The sequence below is a fragment of the Ictalurus furcatus genome, chromosome 15, assembly GCF_023375685.1.
Source record: "Ictalurus furcatus strain D&B chromosome 15, Billie_1.0, whole genome shotgun sequence".
Classification (NCBI taxonomy): Eukaryota; Metazoa; Chordata; class Actinopteri; order Siluriformes; family Ictaluridae; genus Ictalurus; species Ictalurus furcatus.
In genome coordinates, this window is record NC_071269.1 from 5,134,783 (window position 1) to 5,156,403 (window position 21,621).

Below are 21,621 nucleotides of genomic sequence, written 5' to 3' on the forward strand. Positions count from 1 at the left end.
GTTAAGCACAAATTATGACTTTTAGCATGTGTCTATTAAAGTGCGGTCTATGTCTATAAGCCCTGAATATCACTCCCCTTTGGAAATTTGGCACTTTTCCTCCCATTTTGTGGACTCAAATAAAAAAATAAAACGGCCTTCTGTGTTGACTTCATTTAGATTTCAACAAGTTTGTCTTGATATCTGCCAAATTTCATGTAGTTGGGAAAAAATATTTCTGGCCGATCCAGAACTTAAATCCAAAACATGGCTTCCCAGATAATACAGTTTCAAAAATATTGTTCACGGGACTGAAAAAGTGTGATGTTGGAAATTCTGCAAAAACAGACTTTTGGTTTTATTAAAAAAAACCAAAGAATGAACAAAATCTGAGACATGAAGCTGATTATTAGTGGATGATAAAAGATTAGTTATGGAGAGCTTAAATGTATCGCAAGGCCAAAATATAGATTTGTAAAGTATGCTGCTTGATTGTGGAAGAAAAAATTAGAAGCACGACATAAAATCAGTCTCACAAGTGATCATTTGTATTGATTTTTTATTGTGTATTCACATTTTGATGGTCATACTTTCCATGATCAACGTAGCCCTGTTAAACGGTAAGAAGTGCAACATTTACTATATGTAATATTCAGGAGTTTTGAGGTCTGTCATTCCAAAAGTTACTGCGAGTACACCAGTTTCACCGCCACACAGCGAGGCACTTCAGCCCGTCTCATGCAAAAAGCAGTTAGAAAAGCCCTGAAAAACGGACAGGACGGCCAGGCTCGCGGAATTTCACAGTACGCAGAGCACAAAGCACAGCGACAAAGCTCGACTGGCATACTTTTACAAGATTTGGCACAAATTGTGATCATAAATATCCTGTACAGCAGAGAGTGGCGACCACGTCTGAAAGTGCTAGAACTACAGCTGCAAATAAGCCAGTTTTACAAACTGTTTCTCTGTACAAAAGTTAGCGATTCACTTTTTACGCTGCTCAGGCAGTTCAGCAACAATAAGTGTTACGATTAGCAACATCAAAAAGTTAATTAAAAAAAACAAAACAACTGTCATCAGTTTATAGAAATGTTTGCTCAGTCTTTTAGTGCTGCAAAAATGTATATAATAATAATAATAATAATAATAATAATAATAATAATAATAATGATAATAATAATAATAATAGATTTCCTTAAAATGAAAAACACATCACTGAAGTAATTCACAGTTCCATTGTGCACAAGATGTTCAGATACAGAATGAAAAAACAAAGAGAGAGCGAAAGGGAAAAAAAAAACAAACAAACAGGAAAAACATAATATAACAGTTACCATTAGTCTGTGATTTTGTGCTTATTAATAATCAATGCATTCTCACAATACAACGGTACCTTCACCACTAAGGATTAACAAGTAGTAATATTAGAGTGATCTCAACTCATAAACTGGGGGGTGGGTGATCAAAAACATGCCCTCGGGAGGAATCAGTGGGTCAGACGTTAGCGTTCTCCGTGTGAGAGCCTGCACCGGTGCTGCTCTCCTCATCTCATGTGCTGTGCTGTGAAATTCAACCCATACTGCATAGCACCAAAGAAGTGCTGTTTCACGCAGGGGTGAGCGATTCTAACATGAAAAAAAAAACGTCCCCTTTTTTTTTTTTTCTACACTTTCGTCGGTGACTTCTCCGTCGTGTTTTGGAGCACCTCGTCAAGTCTGTCATCTTCTATGACGACTGGAAGAAAAGAAGAAAAGAAAAAAAAAAAGGTGGGAGAGAAGACGTCTGATTAGGTCTTAATGAAAATACTAATGATTTTCCTCAACAACAACAATACATACAGGTTATATAACTAGTTGAAAGTATTGAATTATTTTTTATAGATGATTTGAATGAAGTTAAAGACATTAGAAGGATAACACGAGGATACGACACAGTCCGCTCCGCACTGTTCCAATCCCATCATCACCAGCTTCAGCTCGCTCTCTTCTCCTACGTACAGGTATTATGTAATCCACCTAAATCCATCCCTCGACCTGATATTATCTTTCCAGACATTACACCAACCACGGATGAGCAAATATGAATAGATGATAACAATGTGGGCAGTAAAAACAAGCAAACCAACACAGATCACGTTTCTACAGATAAACATCTAGGCACAGATGCTTAAAGATACACCAGAATAATGCATACACATAGATAGATGATGACATGACAGAATAGTATAAAATAACACACAATGCAAGCCTTCAAGGACAAATCAACCCTGAATGGCTTCAGCGGTGTACAAATTAAAACTCTGAGCTGACTTTCCTACATTACCCACAATGCTGTTTGATGATGGTGCCACAGGGATTTAGCCTCTTGCTCTAATCCATGTCTACCTAAAGAGAGTGATGCAGCGGCGGTTTAGTGCTTTCAAAAGGATCAGCTTCCAAAGCTTTTACTCGAACACTGACATCGACGTGATCACGCTCGTCATGGACCCGAGTCTCTCTCACAACTCGGCGCGACCGTGTCGTATTGCTGCACTGCATTCTGGAACTTTGTGTCCAATGAGTTCTCATTAACATGACATGGAACGGGCTGGCACACAGGCAACGTATTTGCCTCACAGCTCCAGGGTTCCCGCTTTATGTTCTCCACATGTTTGTGTGGGTTTCCTCTGGGTTCTCTGGTTTCCTTCTCTGAAACATATGTTTGAGATTGTGCCCCCCCCCCTTCCTGTTTTTTTGCGATTGTTGCAGCCGAAAATGCTGGCTTTTGCTGCGGCTTCTCCTGACAACCCCCCCCGCAAAAAATTTACGATGCAATTTACGTTGTTTTTTGTGCTTATTTTTTTGGTGGGAAACTACTTGAATTGTTGATGGTTTTTCGCCGTGATGTTGGTTGGTAAACGAGACCTTTTAGCTGTACTCACGTTCGACACACGTGAACCAAAGAGGGCTTCGGCTGAACGCGCGTCGTGATGATGTCACATGACGCGTCTCGGCCCAAACCTGCAGAAAGTCTGCAGTAATTCTGAGAAATTACAAACGCCTTAGAATATCGCGAAGTTTGCTCAATTTTGCGTTCATTTCTGTGATCACGAAGTCCCAGACGGACCGGATAAACTCCACTGTAAGTGCGCTAGTGATAACCGATAACAGTGTCCCTCTGTGACATCAGAGCGGGACACGATCATAACTTCATACGTGAATAACGGAAAAACAAAATTGACAAACGAGTTAAAACCAGAATTTATAAACATCTCACACATTTTTCAGTCTAATCGTATGAAAGGGACTCAGGGTGGACTTCTCCTTTAAGGGGCTAACTGGGTTTACCTGGAAATGTTCAGCTGAAATGAACTTTAAAAAGGTACAGCTTGTGTGAAACTCTTGAAAGTCTCCTCACCTCGTTTGCTTCGTCCAATCTGTCCGAGTTTTGGAGGTCTTTTGTTCTGTGTGGAGCTGAAGAAGTTGTTGGTGTTGTGCAGGCGGCAGGTGAGAGACATTTGCTCCTCGTCTCCATCGTTACCGTACCGACTTATATTTTCCTCGTAAGGCAACACCTGCGACATGATTCTCTCTCTCCGTCTAAACCCAAAGTCAACAAAAACATATATCTTAAATTCAAATAAAATAAATGAAAATATCAAACAGACCAACAAAATAGATATACATATATATTTTTTTTATTATTATTATTTACCAGCGAACCTCTTTAGGTGTTTCGGCCAGAGCAGGTCCTATAGTCAGAGAAACCACGTGGTGCACAGAAATCACACCAACACGAAATACGCCCTCCCACGCACGGATTCGCCAGACGTACTGCCAGCCAGCCAATCAAATTCGCTTCGTGAGGATTCTAACCCAATTGCAATACAAGTAGGCGGGATCTCACGAACCGATCCAATCAGCGCTGAAGGACTCGGATTCTTTCAGGAGAATAAATTCAGCACAACACGTATGCGTGTCCGAAATGGTGCCTCCCTATTCCCTACAAATACAAAGTGCACTATGTTTAATCTTTACTAGTTAGGGCACATCGTTTGCACACTGTACATCTGTGTGGGATTTTATTTTCTATCCACTAAGCTTTCCAACGCTTAAGAAAAAAAAAATAGAAAAAAGAAAACTATTTTTTAAATAGTGCACTAGGTAGTGTATACAGCGTGATTTGGGACACGTGGGTTGTTTTCGGACCATTTCAAAGTCGTAACACAGCTGATGGGGGAAAAAAACAGCTGATGGGAAGGGAAAATCAAGCCGAGATTAGATCAAGCTGAGTTTCTCTTATTACTGTGTGAACTGCACTTTTTTAAAAATGTATTTTTTATTTTTTCGATATTACTATCTGCAAGATGCATGTTTTGTTTTTCAAAAACTGATCTTGTTGATCAATTTGCAAAATACAGCCTTTTGGAGTTTTGTGACAATTTGCACAAGAATTAAGAAATAGGCTTTAAATCAATAAAAAAAGTTATTTTTTAATGCGTTTGTAAATACATCAAACCTTTAAATAAAGTGTAAAATTATAATTATAAGCATATTATGCATCATCATTTTAATTCAAGATATTATAGCTTATTCGGACATTCAAACAACCTTGTAATGGGTCCTCATCTCGTTTATTCATTATTTTGTTAATGTTGCATAATTTCTCTGAGGAGTGCGAGTTTACACTGGTGGGAATGTTCCAGATGTTCTGCAATAAGCTGAAACGGATTAAAATAATGCAAAGCCTTTTTAAACACAGTTTAAATAAGTAAATAATTAAATCCTTTTTCTTTTTTGTTCTTTTTACAAACAACGTTACAAAGACCGCTATTGCAACATTAATAATAATAATAATAATAATAATAATAATAATAATAATAATAATAATCCATCCATTTTCCCTACTGCTTATTCTACACAGGGTTGCAGGGGAGCCTGGAGCCTATCCCAGGGACCTCAGGGCACAAGGTTGGGGACACTCTGCACAGGGTGCCAACCCAGTGCAAGGCACAATCACACACACAGATTCACACACTATGGACAATTTGGAAATGCCAATCAGCCTACAAGACATGTCATTGGACAGAGGGAGGAAACTGGAGTACCCAGAGGAAACCTCTGAAGCACAGGGAGAACACAGGGTGGAGGCGGGATTCAAACCCCCAACCACAGAGGTGTGAGGCAAACATGGTGACCACTAATAATAATAATAATAATAATAATAGTACATATGTATTACATATGTTCATACATACATACATAGCCTTCCTTGCCCAAGTATTCACCCCCTTGAAATTTTTCCACGTTGTAGTGTGACAGCTTGGAAATGAAGTTTACTTTGTTGGGATTATGTCATAAATATTCACAAAATACAGTCTCCAAAATAAAGGTATCAAACTGTACTTTCCTGGTTGCTGCCATGGTACCATCAAGGTACATTTTTGTATGTATCTATCACCTGGGAAGGTGCATGTGTTACCTTTAACTAATTTTTAGAGTAAAGCTTTAAAAGGTTTAAAAAAGTTAAAAGTGGTAGTTTAAGGTCAAATTATGTACCTAAATAAAATTAAAAAATTAAAAATACTATATTCACATTTCCAGTTCAAAGATAAATAATAAAAGTACAGATGATGTACCATGCCAGCGACAAGAAAAAAAGTAAATAGTCTGGTACCTTTATTTTCTGAGAGTGTGGCCTTACAATTTTCAAGTGAAGTGGTTCTACACTGGAGTGGTTCAAATCCAAGAACTTGAATGTCAGAATGTCCGAGTCAAAACCCAGACCTCAGTGCGATCGTGTTAGAATGTTAGCGATATACTGCGTATCAAATAATACAATACAAACAATACAAGTTTATCTCAATTCCAGGTTATAACAGTAGCTATAAAATGTGCTAAACTTCAAGGGGAGCGAATACTAATGCAAAGCCCTTCATATAATAGATAGACAGCGCCCTCTTCTGGTGAGGTTTTGTCTTATGTAGAAAACCCTTCATCACAAACATTACACTGAAATACATTTAAAAACAACAACAACAACAATATATATTTTATTTAGAAAAGCAGTTTACCATTTTAGATTCCTGTTTGGAAATCAAATCATAATCGCCATGGAAACACTGATAAGCCTTTCTCTTCCTCTCAACTGACCCCACCCCTACTGTTGCCTTTTCAAGGAAAAGGGGGCAGGGCTGAGGAACTGTGTTAGGACTGCATTACAAATTGCACCTTCAAACAATGTTTAAACCAAAAAATAAAGTAGGGTGGTGATTAGTAAGGGGTGAAATGATAAAGACGAGCCGTCACCACCCCGGCGTTGATGATTTGTCTATAACGTCATGCACTGAAGTGTTTTATTCCTCTTGTACCACACCAATTTTCCAACAATTACATGTTCTATGTACATGTACTTCTTTATTGCTTATAGTTAATAGTTTAATGTTGAGGAACGTCCGTGAAACGAGTTAGTTCCTGTTATCACTTACATTGCAGCAGCTATAAACGATCGTTCTCTCACTTTCTCGAAGGTAACGAGACCAAAAAATTGCTATCGCAACTTCTCCCATTGTGAATTCTTTCCCATGATCCTTACACAGTGCTGACACTGGAGACTCCTTCCATATACAATGTCTTCTTACAGAACGTGTATAGAACACCGTATCAACGATTTGTGGATAGGTTTTCGTTGTTAAATATTGTCTTTTATATCCATTTCTTGTCATTCTTAGATTATCTGAAGTGTCTGCTATACAAGTCCTTGTGCATGTAGTTACTATATCTAGAAACGAGAACGTATTAGAAAGAGTGCGTTGATATAAACCTGTGATTTGCCTTGAAGTCGGCACTACTGTCCAAGCTGCTGATATAGAAAATCGAATCTACATCCCCTGACCAATCAGATACGAGAATTCAGCAGGTCAAACTGACCTTTTTACTGTGTTGTAGAAACGTTAAGCTCCACCCACCATCTGTTAACTACCCGATATGTTTTGGACACTGAGCTGCTACAAACATCGCAACATCTTGAAGGTTACAATCCGATTGGATGTCATCAACAAGGTCTCTACCTCTGGACTTGAAAAAGTGCACACAATCCTCTTTTTTTTTTTTTTAATGAATGTTTGATGTTGGTCATGCATTGTTAGTACAGTTGCTTTTTACTATTTAATTAAGTCACTTGTTGGTGAAAGTCACCAGACTCTCTAACCACAGCTCGACTTCTGTGGGCAAACTTACCCGAGTAAGAAATTTCAAGAGATCTGCACATTGATCTGAAATGACATTTTATTTCCTAAAGAATTCAGCTGAGATTTTATTTATGATAATTAGAAGAAAACTTTATTGAAGCCTTTTATGAATAGAATTTTTTTTTGAAAGAAATGAATTCAAGCATCATCATTTTAAAGCCCTTGAACAACAACAACAAAAAAATTATATCTGTCTAACATGTATATTGTGTATAAAGCCTGTTGTGTCAAACCTTTCACCTATGAATGCATCTGCATTCCCAAATACAAATCTTAAAATTTCACCCAACACCCATGAGATCACAATATCTTCACACAGGTATAAATCACTTTCAGTGCTCAAGCAAAAAACCTCCATGGGCTTTTCTCCTCTTTATAATGGAAGTGTTGTAGTATAATACATAGCTTGTATTCCATCTGAAAGTTTCCTTTTGGTAACAAAGTTGATAATCGACCTGAAAACGTCATAGTGTTCAATTTTCATCTTCTCTCTCGCGCTCTCTGGCTCCCTCTCTCTCTAGCTGCCAGCAGCCAATTAGAGCAGCCCTGGGAGCAGGAACGATTGTTCTAACACTGCTCTGAAACCAGTTAGACCCATCTGCTACTAATAAGTCCATCAAACAATATAACATCACAACAATTTATGTGAAATAAAGCTAAATTCATCAACAAATATTTCCTGATTTTCACCACAACCTTTATTGAGGTATTTTGCTCTACAATTTATCACAATATATTTATCTTTTTAATCATCAGCTCTAATATATATATATATATATATATATATATATATATATATATATATATACACACACATACACACATTTGGTGTTCTGCTTAAACAGAAGGCTTTTAAATAAAGGATTTGGATTTTCACCCAGATTCACTATAGCACCTACCTCCATGTTGGAAATTTGTAATATTTTCAAACAAAATTACACGATTTACTACTCAGGGTTTTCTGTCCGGAGAGCTGATTAGCTGTTGTACAGAGGCACCACGCGGTCTATAGTAGCCCTGCACACGGGGCACTTCTTTGGCACAGGTATCATGCGGTAACACTGCCAGCACGCGCACACGTGGCCACACTGGAGAAAAACACACGAGCGCTGCTGGCTCAGGCACATGACACAAGCTCCGACCTGCACGGCCTCGTCTTCCCCGGCCGTCCTCGTCCTCCTCTGCTCTTCAAACTCGTCCATCATCTCGCGCTCCTTCTTCTTCTCCCTGTGCCAGGTGTAGCGCTTCCACAGCACGTACGCCACCGTGGCGAAGGCTGCCAAACCCATGAGCGCCGTCAGAACTCTCCAGAACCGCACGCTGCTCTTGTGGCTCTCCAGCAGCGTGTCATAGTCCAGGCTGCTCAGGAAGTAGCGCAATCCTTGTTTGGGTGGCTGCAGGCGCACCACGCCGCCATCCATCACCAGCTCGCCCACGCCGGTGATGCTCGCGCCCAGCCGCAGCATTTCCTCCACCTCGGTCACGCCCTGCGGCCGCTCTCCACTCAGGAAATGGCCCACAATGCTGGTGAAGGAGCTCGTGGCTTGGTGGAAGTTCTCGTACGTCTTCTCCAGGACCAGCTCGGCGTCAAGGGGGCGGATCACGCGCACAGTGGCTGTGATGGTGTCGTCGTGTGACGCGAGGTCAAAGGGTACGGTGTTGGTGCGCTGGTGGATGACCTTTTCATAGTCGTACCTAGATTTCAAGCTCGGAAGTCAATTTCAGTACGCACATTTTCTTCACAGCGTTTTGTTGAATTTGTTATGTATAATGAAAGGTATAACGTACTAAGCATGAAACCAAATCCAAAAACTCATATGCAACATATGCGTTTACCAGATATGAGTGGTCCGATTCCACACCATCTTCTTCTCCTTTAGTGTCAGTCTGGCGATCACACCTTGGCAGCTGTCCACAAACTGACTGTTCAAGGTGTCTTTAACAGACCGAACAACCCCTATAGAGAGACAACAGACAGAGACTCAAAATCTTTCTCTCAATTACAGTATAAATTCTGCTGAGGAAATACTCAAGCCCTGATACAGATCGCTAATGAGGCAAAAAATAGAAATAATGTAAAAGACTGAATGGCAAGCAAGAAATCAAACAGCAAATTTAATACATGTTAGCATAAGTAAGGAATAAAACACATGGGGGGGGTGCGCTGTTATAGGAAAATAATCAAGGACATTTGGTTGATTTTCACTAAGTAGCACAATTGTTGTCACACATTTACTCTGATATTAATTCGTACCTTCTATAACAGCGTATGGTATACATTTGCCTGGAGCTTCAGCAAGGATACTCTGCAGATCTTGATCTAATGATATTTTCTTGGCTTCCTGTTAATCAGAATATAATCAGACGCTATTGTAACTGTGCCAGCCGTTCGTCAAAATAAATCCCAATCATTTTTATACTTACGCTTAATCTAGCAGCACTGCTGGCCTTCTTCCTGTACACCGAGTAAAGGAGAGCACTGAGAGCTGAACTGGTGGCCAGGAGCAAAATCTGGCCTGTGGAAGGTATGCCACTTGAGTCCATGTTCCCCTCTGGATTACAGATAAAAGAGAAACCTTATTAATCATAATCATCACGTAATAGTCTCCTGTAAAAGAAAACTAACACTAACAAGCACATTGAAGGTGTAGGACTCACAATATGGGGAATTTTCCACAGTGACACCTTTAGCAACTTTATAAAATGTTTTTATTTATTTATTTATTTTTTAAAAACGACAAATCTTGCTACTTCTTGAACTGATGTTAGTGAAAGTCCTGCACCCGATACGGCTCTTCAGCTCATATCACAGCTGCTGGTTATAGGAGTTGAGAGAGCAGGTTCACTCGAGTCACCACTAGTGTGTAAATCCTGACTGAATTGTGCTTGTGCAAGCTGATGTAGCAAACAGCCAATCAATGACTGCCACTGTTCTCAACAACCAATCACTGATCACCATAGTTCTAAAACGACTAATCCCCACTGTTCTCTATTCTAACTCTATTCTATTTCGAAGTATCTTCAGAACATCTTCCTTCTTCATGTAACACCACCAGATATGCAAATGAGCACTCAATGATTATGCAAATTTAATCCATGATGTCATCTGGCGACTTGAGCATGCATTAGCTACTTTCCCCTGAACCAACACTGATTTTCATGTCAGAACAAATCTGTTATCAGCTGTACAGCTTCAGTTTCAGGTAGATGGCTGAGAAAGAAGAATGAAGTGTTATTTATCCCAACATTTAGATTATATACCGTTTTAACATCATATTATACACGAACCATAACTGCATTTGTGCATAATAACTAGATTATTAGTGTTATTTTAACTAAGTTAGTTGCTGCAGCACACTTTCAGTTTCAGGTATAAGCTACAACAGTCAAATAAGTCACATTTAAATGATTATTGAATAATAATTTACCTTAATACTAACATAAAATGTAAGTCTCAAGCACACAGACTCGGATATATAACTGTATACTTACCTAATAGCTTTAGCTAGCTTGTTAGCTTGTCTTCCTACTGTAGCTGGCTAACTGAAAGCTAGGCTAACATTTCATTCGAGCTGTTTTTATCGTTTACACAAACCTCAGGGCTACAAGGAGAACGACATTTATGTAGAATTTATATTTCTGTTCTTTAACCAAAACACTTATAATGACAAAAATAAATGAATGTCAACAACTCATTATATCTAGTAACTTCCACTTAAACGTCGCCCCTGGCTGGGTCAGTCCCAATTCAAACATGTAGAGTACAGTAGAGAAGCATTTACAATTGTACCGTATAGAGTGCACCTATGTAGAAAACGAGTTGGTTTTTGGAATGCGGCCTTTTTAAAAACCTTCTGTGAAATTTAAAAAGCGGTGTGAATTAACTGCCACCTTGTGGTGTGGAGGATACAATCTTTTCACAGCCACTATTATATCACTGACGATTGGGTTGGATTGTGTTGGATTGGATTAGATTAGATTGGGTTGGATTGGATTAGATTGGGTTGGATTGTGTTGGATTGGGCTGGGTTGGATTGGATTGTACTATATTGTATTGTATTGTTTACCAACTAATTACTTTTTGATACAGTGACAAGCATTTTGTATCTTTTAAAAACTTTTTATTCATTAATTTTTCTTATTTTATATCAGGCACCAAAATTCTATGGAGTGCAAATAATAAGACTGTGTGTGTGTGTGTGTGTGTGTGTGTGTGTGTGTGTGTAGATAAACTATATATATATAAAAAAGTTTGTGCCTTGTAGTTACTTGTTAATATGACAAGGTGTGTTTTTTTATCTTATTAACTCCGGGGGTTTCCTCCGGGTACTCCAGTTTCCTCCCCCAGTCCAGAGACATGCTTTGTAGGCAGAATGGCATTTCCGAATTGTCCGTAGTGAGCGAATAGGTGTGTGATTATGCCCTGCAATGGGTTGGCGCTAGGGATGTCACGAGAACTGGTACTTCGGTACCAAGTCGGTACGACATTCTTAAAACGTGACGGTACTTGTTTTTCTGCAGTAGTGATAGTACCGTTTCTAACGAAAGTACCAAATTGCAATTCTTCCGGACCTGAAGGGGGCAGCAAATACGCGCAAGTGTTTTAGCCGGTCCACGAGTGGTGAAGAAGAACAACAACAACTACAAGCACACGGGAAAAACTACAGAGGATTAGCTCCGCCCTGACTTGTTGAGAGGAAATGTGGTATGGAACATGGAAATACTTCGCATTCGAGGAGGATGACAATGAACATATAATCGATGCTATCGTTCATTTCAAACAAAGCGAGGAAACACCTGGAATTTGGCGAAGGACCTGAAAGACGGTCCTATATTATGCTTGTTTGAGGCAGCTGGCATTGTGGCCGTGAAACCAGCTAACGTTATGCTCCATGTAATGTTTGCGAGAGCCAGTTATTTGTCAACAACGCTAACACATTTCAGTGTTATAAACAACCTCCTAATGGGCAACCATGCATCGCCATTCAGCCCGTGTCCTGTCAGCTAAATGTAGCCTAATGTCACTAATAATTATTCACATGTTCATGCTTTTAATAAATCTTTTTGGCCTGCCACCATATCAGTGAATTTAAACTAATGCTTGCATTCAGAGTATAAGGTGAGTGTGTGTACGTGTGCGCGTGTGCGCGTTTAGGAGTGCACCTCCACTGTAGCCTTCACTCATTGTCAGACAGTGTTTGATACTAAAATATCACCCTCTCTGTCTCTTTTTGCCAGTATCAGCCAGAAGAGGATGTCTGCCAGGAGAGTTTTTAATTTAATTAAAAAAAAAAAAAAATAAATTTTATACCACACTGTGGTATCGGCTTTGGTATCGAGTATCGTGTACTTTTGGTGGTATCGGTACCGACTACTAGATTTTTGGTATCGTGACATCCCTAGTTGGCACCCCGTCCAGGGTTTCCCCTGTCTTGTGCCCCAAGTTCCCTGGGATAGGCTCCAGGCTCTCCTCAACCCTGTGTAGGATAAGCGGTATAGGAAATGGATGGATGGATAAAAGGTACTTGATTAAAGGATAAAAGAACGAGTGAGTGCGTGAATAATCATTTTTAAGAAATTAAAAATGTACTTTCTTAACGGATATATAAATGCCTTTCGAGTGCAGGCGTTTAAAAAATTTTCAGAAACGATATCAGTTTTGTTCTTTGCCTACCTTCTATCTATTTTTGAAGGCTAATTTATTTAGAAAGATTTCTTTAGGAACTGAACTATCTTTATTTCATGATCATTGTTCAATCAAGACCAGTATCTCTTTTCACGATGTTCACATTCATTGAGAAAGGAAGAAAGGTGGAAGGAGCACAAGAGCACAGACTCGCTGTTGTACTGTAGATGGTAGTCTTGAGTCATGTTGTTCCTGTAAACTGTGTAAGGAATAACACACTCTAGGGCATGCTGTTAGAGGAAAATAATAAAGATAATAAGACAAGCTTGGCAAACTAGAAAGCGCAAAGATGTCTATTCTGAATACCTTCCTGTGGTGGAAAAAAAAATACTTACCCTGCATCCCAGTTGGTATAATATCCGTATTAAATAGTGTCCAAGATTAGAATTTGTGTGTCCCAAATTGTAGTATGTTGAAATGAGTATCCCATAGCTACCCGGATGGTCTACTATTTCTGATTGATTTTCAATGTGTGGATCCGTAAACTAGTGATGGGAAGTTCGGATCATTTTACCGACTCAGATCTTTGAATCTCGTTCAGCAAAATGAACGAATCTTATTTCCGACTCATTTTGTTCATTTCAGTAGAATATAATTCAAATGTTACACGTTAAATTCCCCAACACATCCAGTACTTACGCAAACGTTGATCACGTTTGGAATAAAAAATAAACTATAGGCTAATGCGGCCAAGGTCTTCAGGCTATGCGGTCTGTTAGTTCATCTCACTTCCCGATCCGAGTCGTTCTGTCACATCACGTGTCACGAATCACGTCAGTGATTCGTTTGTTTTGTGTTGACCGTCCCATAGGCTGAATGCATTGGGGCTGTGACGTGATGAATGAACGACTCGAACCAGAAGACTCGAGAGCTGCACTAATCGTTTCTGTTTCCTGTACAGAACCTATGGGGACGTTGCAGCGCACGCACGTTCAACACAAAACTAACGAATCACTCGCTGAGACAACTCGTTGTTCCCAAGTCATATTATAGATTCGTTCAAAACGAACGAATCGTTCATGAACGACACATCACTACCGTGGACAATTTTTCAGCTAATATTTAGCAGTTTTGTGATGGTTTGATTCTCCATATTTGAGGATGCATTTTAGAGTGGTGTAAATGAAAAAATAAATCAAGGGAATGATAAATGAAATAAGAGAGTATAAATAATATAAGGCATAATGAATGAAGTACTCTTTTACTACGCAATCAAACGTGTGTATTTTTTTTGTACACAAAAAGAGTACATACTTTTAGTACATAGTATAAGTATGCCAATTGGGACGCAGGGTCACTGTTACAAAGCCCTGACACTGGAGACTCCTTCCATAAACGTTTAAAAAAAAAACATCTCTGTCATATAACAACAAATGTTTAAGTCTATTTATGATGAGTTTTAGTGGTTAGGTTATGTGTCAATACAAAACCCCCACGCTGCGTTCCTGTATGCAGAAACCCTGTGAATAGTTGCTCTGCGGAAACACATCTTCCGATGAACAGCGTTGCAGGTGATGAAGTCACGGACTAATAAATCTTCCACGAGCACAGAAGCCGGTGGCGCAGCAGCAGAAACAACAACAGCAGACTTCACCCAGTGACTCTGGTTTGCATGATAAACAGTTATGTGTAAGCGGCACAAAGCTGCACAGAAGGTTATGGAGATAACCCCGAGAGTGTGCAGCAGAGGAGTGATTAGAGACACCAAACTCTGCTGCACTATTTCAGGCTCACAAACACACACACACACAACTCTCTCTCTCTCTCTCTCTCTCTCTCTCTCTATCTCAGTATATACACATATAAATTAAAAAATGTCAATTATCTTCCACTGTTCTAAACAGAAAAAGGTTAATCAGTCAAAAACCTGCTAATATGCACATCTTTTCCACTTGGGATACGACACACAGCACAGATGATTAATCAGGACTCATGGAAGCTGCTATAGATCGTTGATGTATGCAATTTTTTACAAATTTTCTGCATATCTAGAATGAATTACTTCATAGAACCAATAACTGAAAAATACTCTCATCACTGTATCTTATAGATGGAGTTAAACTGTACAGTAGATGTAAGAGATTATACTTGTAAGAGAATATTTGTGTAAAACATCCATTCGGTTAGGTATTAAACTTCTGTACACACGCGCACACACACACACACACACACACACACACACACATACACACACGCATATATAAAACACTTAACCTGGGTTTATTTCTTGCCGTATAAGTGATCGCTGCTGAAAGCCTCCAGTCCAGCATGGGGCTTTGTGATTTTTAAAACAGATGTACAAAGCACACTTTAACTTTAATTCGGTGAAAATATGTACGAAGCACTCACATGGTGCCCCCTTGTGGTGTGAAAAGACAAGAAACTGAAATTTACGTAGCTATCTAATGTGACGAACGTCATAAGCAGTGATCATGATACGTTTATATCTATCTGGGGCGGGAAAATGCAAAAAGAGAGAGAGAGAGAGAGAGAGAGAGAGAGAAAGCTTTCTTGCTTCCTTCCGCTTGTTGGTGGAATTGAAATGAAATAAAGTTAATGGTTAACACAGGTTAAGTCGCTAGATTGTTACTACTAGCTATGAGAATTCATTTAAACTGCGAAACGAAACGTTGATCAAGTATGGCTCTTTTAAGAACTGTAGCAACTCAGTGGAACGTCGCATATGATAAGTATTTTTTAGTATTTAAAAATTTTTTTGTACATGTCAATGTAGAACTGCTCACAGATTATCAATGGCCACAAGTTATCTAGTGAATTTACATAAATACAACAGAAATCTACAGATTTTTTGATTGTAAGATTGAAAAGATTGAAAAGAAGATGGTTCAGGTTTTTCCACTGAAACAGGAAATCAGGGCGGGACATATCAAGTGGCTCCTCCCCCTTTTAAAATAGCCAATAGTGTTTAGCTTACCTCACAGCCTGGGCTAAACCCTACTTGACAGTTAGTACCATGGATTTTTATAATGTTGGGGGCGGGACACTTCAGATTCTAGACCGCATTTGATTGGACAGAAAATCTGATGAGACGCTGAAGTACAGAATGATGTCATCAAAATTGTTGATCTGTATCGGTGGTATAGAGAGACTGTACATTTTTAATGCGTATATCTTCTAAATGTGAATTTTGTTATTGTTTTGGAGTGCAGTAGCTTATAGATAAGCTTTTTAAAAATAAAATATTGTTGCTGTTTTTTAAATGCACCTTTATGTTATTATGTGATGCTTTATGGTTATGACTCATGAAAATGCATGCAAATCGTTTCCCTTTTATAACACACTCATGTGCTTGCACACACACACACACACGCACACACACACACACACACACACACACACACACACAGAGACAGATGCACAAGTGCAGGTATATGGACGCATGAGCAATCTCGAAATGTTTTCCAGATGGAGTGTGTTTACCTGCAGCTGAGTAAACAGGACGTTACGATGAGTTTATTAATAGCTCTGGAGTTTCATACATCTTCACTCTAAATGGCATGGGCCTGTTCGCTCTCCCTGCACTAACAACACAGAGAGTCTTGACAGCGGGTTTTTAAAAAGATTTTAAAAAATCGTTTAACATCTTCATCTCACATCATATCAGCTGTGCAGCCGAACATCCTTTTTAATCACAGTGTTAGACTTGGGCAGTGCAGACACAGACACCTTCTCCTTGCCTTGCTTTTCGAACTTCTGCTAAAACGCACATAATGGTTTTTCATATTCGCATCAATCCTGGTGTGACACTCCTAATGCACGCCGTAATGGCCTCGCGTTTTTTTTTTTTCAAAACACATTGCAATTTTTCCTTTCTTCTCGATAGTATGACAGGATCGCTTTTTCTGTCTTCCTGCCAGCTTGTGTGCATCGGCATCTTTACTAGACGAAAATAAACAGGCCAGCGTTGTTTATTGGCGCATATATACATTAAGCATACTTTTCAAATTAATAATACAACCTTTCCTTATTAAGTTAACCATGTGCTAAAGAAAATCATGGTTTGCTACCAACTATGATCTCAAAGCACTGCTGCATTCTGAAATCTGATTGGCCAGGGGATTGGTCCTGTGATAAAAGCAGCAATCTTCTGAGCTGTAGTCACTTACTGCTTTTATCACAGGAGAAACAACACCACAGCTCTGTTTATGATGCTGTTCATTTGTAAAACACCCAACTGAACACTGTATTTCCATATTTGGGCAAAATCTATTCACACATACCAACTGTACACCTATAAACATGATAGATCAGGTTGGTTCTTTAAATTTGGCCCTTGGGGTCAACTGTCCTGCAGAGTTTACCTCCAATCTCAAGCTCACAATTTTTTACAGCAGATTGCTAATATAGAGGACTTATTTCTGTAAAAATTTCAAGCTTGTATCTGGTCCCCCACCAGAGATATTCAACCCGAAAGTGAGGAAAATGTAAAAAAAAAATAAAAAATAAAAAATGGCACTTTCTCGCCTACATAAAAAAAGATAAATAAATATGAGAAGTCTCCAACCTGAAATGTTCTGCATGCACACTACACTTACCTAGGTAGCCCCTAAAAAAATTAAGACTGAGACGCGAACCCTTTCCATTATAAACTGACCCTAAATGTGGGGCTGTGAGCAATCTTGAGCATTACATTTAGACTTAAGTTCTAAGGAACATGAATGTGCAAAATGTTTATATATGCTGTATATATGTTTATATCTACCTTGTAATGTGCTGTAGAGATCAGGTTTTGTTCCAAGGAGCTAGGAGCCGAGATATTAAGTTGTCCGTGAACAGATATATAACCAAATGTGTGCCATGACATGAAGATGATTAGTTAAACCAACTAAAATAAATAAAAAAAACACTGGTGGTTTTGCAATGACAATACATAGAGGTTCATCACTCCAAAAAATTAGGAAAATTAAAAACGGTCAAGCAACCAACAGAGGGACTAATAGTCTAAGACTAATAATAAACATGTTGTTGTTTAACAAAGCAAAACCGTGTAGGTTTTCTTTAAGAAGATGTTTATTTAACATTTACGGAAGGATTCTCGCATTTTGCGCTTTCTTGGCAACATGAGAACATGGCTGATGATGGAACGACTGCATTATTATAGCTGCTATAACACAAGCGATAACGGGATCTAACTGGTTTTGCGGATGTTCCACGCCATAAAACGTAAACATAAACAAATACAAAGTATGATGTCTAATCCTCTAATAAGTAATAAAATGCAATCGTCTGCAACGTACTATGGTACAAGAGGAATAAAACACTTTTTTATTCACGTTTTTATTCCTCATTTAACAACACGCGAAAATCATCAGCATCTAATAAATAAAGTTACCTGCGAGTCCTACAAATAAAACATCGAGGTATAATGGTTGAATATTGATGTCGCTAACTCTACTGTAGTAAGGGTTTCGAACTAGGAAGTGGAATTTTACGCGACGAATACGGACGGACGAACAGAGTGATTCACTCACTGAAACATCCCAGTGGGGTTATACAGGCACTCATAGAACGCTGCTCGACCAATCAAATTAGTGAACTGGAAATAACTTTTGTATATCATGAAGTATAATGTGATAAGTGAGTAAACCAGTGCATCATGAAGATGCTACCTGCATGCTTGTGTGAAGAGTGTGGTGTGGTATGATCCATGAGATCCAGACGTAGTTACAATATCAATGTGGTTTTGTTTTATTCGAAGCATGGGTTTTGTCTTACTCTTGCCCTCCTCTTTATTTTTTCCATATTGAACACCTGTGGACTTATATATTGGGGAGCGGAGGTGTAAAATGGGACCGGTTTAGTATTTTTTTTATTTTAAAGTGCTGAGGGTTTGAAAACTGTGAGAATGCTGTAGCGAGGTTAGTTTAAATATAGGATGACTTTGTGTGTGCATTTCTTCACACTGATATACTAATAAAACTACAGACAGTGTCTAATATAACAGAAAATGTTTGAGCGATAATATATGCACTTGGGACTTTTTCAACTTAGATGTTTGAAAGTTAAATACAGTAGTAGCTGCTCACGATTGATTAGTCTTTTCCATCATCACTCTTATCATCTGGCTGCGTCATTCTCGCTGTCTCGCTCTGAATGTGTCATTATGCATGATGTTCGATTGTGTGGATTTTCCTCTCATCCTGGTTGTCATTCATGCCGCTGATTTATTTGCTGACTAAGCAAAACACGCCTCTGTGAACAAACCTCGGAGCTGGCAGTAACAAAATGTTCTGTACAAAGTGAACATAAGAAAATTATAATCAGCAAGGTGGTGTGATGAAGCGGAGCTCCTGTTACCACCCTGAAGATCCTAAAACAACACGTCCCAAAGGGTTTTCTTCCTTTTATACCACTGCAGATTGCAAATGATTACTGTACAATTGTTGTGAACACTTTACAATAACAGTACATGAATTAATACTTACTTAAATATGAGCTAATGATAAGGTAATCGTGTACTATTCATGAAGTAATCAAGGTAAATTATAAAAGTAATCCAGTGCCATCCAGTGATATTCTTTATTAGAGCGCACGTTTGATTTAGTTTACCCCTACGTGTTAATTCGTTCATTAACTAACAAACGTGTACTAACGTACTTAAGGTGGTCGTTGGACGCAGCTGTGCTCTCTTGTTTGACGTAAAACGGTTGAGCACTGCCGTGTGTGTACGTGTCCTGTCACAAAATGCGGTGAAAACTCCCACACAACGGTAATAGTGTGATTAAGGTGTGTACATGTCTGTAACGTGACTAAAATAGGAATTACTCCAAGTGTCTTAATTCCATTTGTGTTTACTTTGAGTATGACTTTAGTCGGATTAAGGTCATCAATAATCACTGTTTACATGATAGTTTCTTAATCTGAGTATCGTCTTAATCGGGTTAATATCGGATTATTGTTGTCCATGTAAACGTAATGAGCAACTTTAACCAGGGCAATGGTATGATGGATGAGTTCATTAATGTTGCATTTTGTCAGAATCCGTTCCTGTCAGGCTGAATAGATTTACATAAACCACATGACACTCAGAACAGAGAGATTTTGATGTAAACTGCATAAAAAAGGCGCATAAGCCATGTAATGTCTGATGACTAACAACTAACGTTTGTTCTTTTTTTTTTTTAATGCTCTTCTGAGAAAATCTCATCTCCGATCGTTAAAAACAGACCGAAATGAGTGCCAGAGCATCTCAGCTAGTTAAGGATATTAAAATCATGCCATCTATTGAGAGTCATAACGCATCCGGAGTGCTGCCTCTGAGGACTTACGAGACAAAAGCAGCCAGTGAATAATGACGCCGATTGGCACTGGCTTGCATCACGCTGATTTTCATTTCCGCTCTTTAGAAAGTTCAGCGGGCAAGGCGAATTTGCATTCAGGGCCGAGTGCTAATGCATATGCAAATAAGGGTGAATCAGTTCAAACCGGGCAAAAAGCTTACATGCTTAGGTGAGACTAAAAGGACGAGATAAACCGTGTGTCTGGATGAGCTAGTCGATAATTGTCAAGTGGTGTAGATGAAGCTTTATTGGCTAAAATATCATTCGGCAAAACCAATGAATGTGAAAGAAAAATGAACGAGGACAAATGAATGGCAAGCACGTTGTCTGGGCCACAAAATGGACGGCTAATCCTTTTTATTTTTCCTTTGCCATATTAGATAGAGGACAAACCATCCCTGTTTGGTAGTCAGTGCATGCTTGTTTAGCTGCAGGTCGCAGGTACTGTACTCGGCACAGCGAGGCCAGGATGTACGCTGTCATCATGCCAGGCATTTCCTCAGAGCGAGAGCACAACAGTGGCTATAAATCACCCGTCTAAGAGCCGGTCCTCTTTCCCATCTTTCATTACAGTGGATTGAGTCGAGTTTAGTCAAGAGCCTGATTTAATTACACACTGACCGGCAAAGTAAGAAAACAAAGGAAACACAGACAGGAGGGGCTGGTGGACCTTTCATGCAAAGATAAATAAATGTACACGCTTTCATTTTTCATTCCCTCCAGGATTGTGATTGCAGAAATGAACACAAAATCAAGTAAACTCAGCAATATTCGGAGGAGCTTGTGATTTTTCCAAATTACCGCAGATTTTCCGCAGGTTTGGGCCAAGACGTGTCACGTGACGTCATCGCGACACGCATTCATCCAAAGCCCTCTTCGATTCGTGTGTATCGGATGTGAGTACAGCTAAAAGCTCTTGTTTACCAACAAACATCACGACAAAAGTATTTCGTGTAATTGCAGTTTCGCTAATTTAAGCATTTTTGGCTGCAACAATCACAAAAAAACAGCGCGAAATCCTGCACAGACTGGTTTTTGGCATCCACATCAAATGATTTGCTGTTAACAAATGTCCGAAAGCAGACTGTTTCAGATTTTTGTGGAACGGAGCGCAACAGCACCACCGATGGTCGTTGGTCGTAAGAAGATTACAAGGAATGATATGAAGAAGTGATGCTGGGGCTGATTTCTTTCTAGCCCAGAGCTTAGACAAGGTGTATTGTTTACTCTGTCACCCTTTTACCCCTTAAAATGCCTTTGGATGATAAACTAAAACTATATAGACTTAGCACACATTATTCAATAAAAGTACAAATTAATTTTAGTGTTTTAGTTCTATCTCTTGTTACCAAACAGCTCATGTTCACCTTAATTTACCTTACATTTCCCAAAACATTAACTCACGTTAAATATGAAAGTACATTTTT

At 39.1% G+C, this 21,621-nt stretch overlaps 2 protein-coding genes across 5 annotated transcripts; both read right to left on the reverse strand.

Moving 5' to 3' along the window:
* Nucleotides 1–408: 408 nt before the first annotated feature.
* Nucleotides 409–4,026, reverse strand: camk2n1b (calcium/calmodulin-dependent protein kinase II inhibitor 1b). 2 transcript variants are annotated; one of them, XM_053644367.1, is made up of 3 exons: nucleotides 3,681–4,026; nucleotides 3,376–3,557; nucleotides 409–1,713 (listed from the first exon to the last, which is right to left on the reverse strand). In XM_053644367.1, exons 2-3 carry the CDS (start codon nucleotides 3,539–3,541, stop codon nucleotides 1,643–1,645), a joined length of 237 nt encoding a protein of 78 aa, XP_053500342.1. In that variant the 5' UTR covers nucleotides 3,542–3,557; nucleotides 3,681–4,026; the 3' UTR covers nucleotides 409–1,642. The 2 variants fall into 2 exon arrangements, with proteins under 2 accessions (XP_053500342.1, XP_053500341.1); XM_053644366.1 differs by having other exon boundaries at nucleotides 3,673–4,026.
* Nucleotides 4,027–7,882: 3,856 nt separating this feature from the next.
* Nucleotides 7,883–10,969, reverse strand: mul1b (mitochondrial E3 ubiquitin protein ligase 1b). Of its 3 annotated transcripts, none has more exons than XM_053644318.1 (5): nucleotides 10,700–10,969; nucleotides 9,632–9,759; nucleotides 9,462–9,549; nucleotides 9,044–9,164; nucleotides 7,883–8,902 (listed from the first exon to the last, which is right to left on the reverse strand). In XM_053644318.1, the coding sequence occupies exons 2-5, from the start codon at nucleotides 9,749–9,751 to the stop codon at nucleotides 8,185–8,187; spliced, it is 1,047 nt and encodes a 348-aa protein (XP_053500293.1). In that variant the 5' UTR covers nucleotides 9,752–9,759; nucleotides 10,700–10,969; the 3' UTR covers nucleotides 7,883–8,184. The 3 variants fall into 3 exon arrangements, with proteins under 3 accessions (XP_053500293.1, XP_053500295.1, XP_053500294.1); XM_053644320.1 differs by lacking the exon at nucleotides 10,700–10,969 and adding an exon at nucleotides 9,959–10,258; XM_053644319.1 differs by lacking the exon at nucleotides 10,700–10,969 and adding an exon at nucleotides 9,866–10,258.
* Between the last annotated feature and the right edge of the window lie 10,652 nt (nucleotides 10,970–21,621).

Bases quoted from the DNA above. Each gene is read 5' to 3' on its own strand.
- camk2n1b (XM_053644367.1), bottom strand. From the start codon at position 3,541: ATGTCGCAGGTGTTGCCTTACGAGGAAAATATAAGTCGGTACGGTAAC. The intron at 1,714-3,375 runs GTGAGGAGACTT...CTTTTCTTCCAG, and splicing joins GATTGGACGAAGCAAACGAG to TCGTCATAGAAGATGACAGA.
- mul1b (XM_053644318.1), bottom strand. From the start codon at position 9,751: ATGGACTCAAGTGGCATACCTTCCACAGGCCAGATTTTGCTCCTGGCC. The intron at 9,165-9,461 runs GTACGAATTAAT...GTCTCTCTATAG, and splicing joins ACCATACGCTGTTATAGAAG to GGGTTGTTCGGTCTGTTAAA. The intron at 8,903-9,043 runs GTAAACGCATAT...CTTGAAATCTAG, and splicing joins AATCGGACCACTCATATCTG to GTACGACTATGAAAAGGTCA.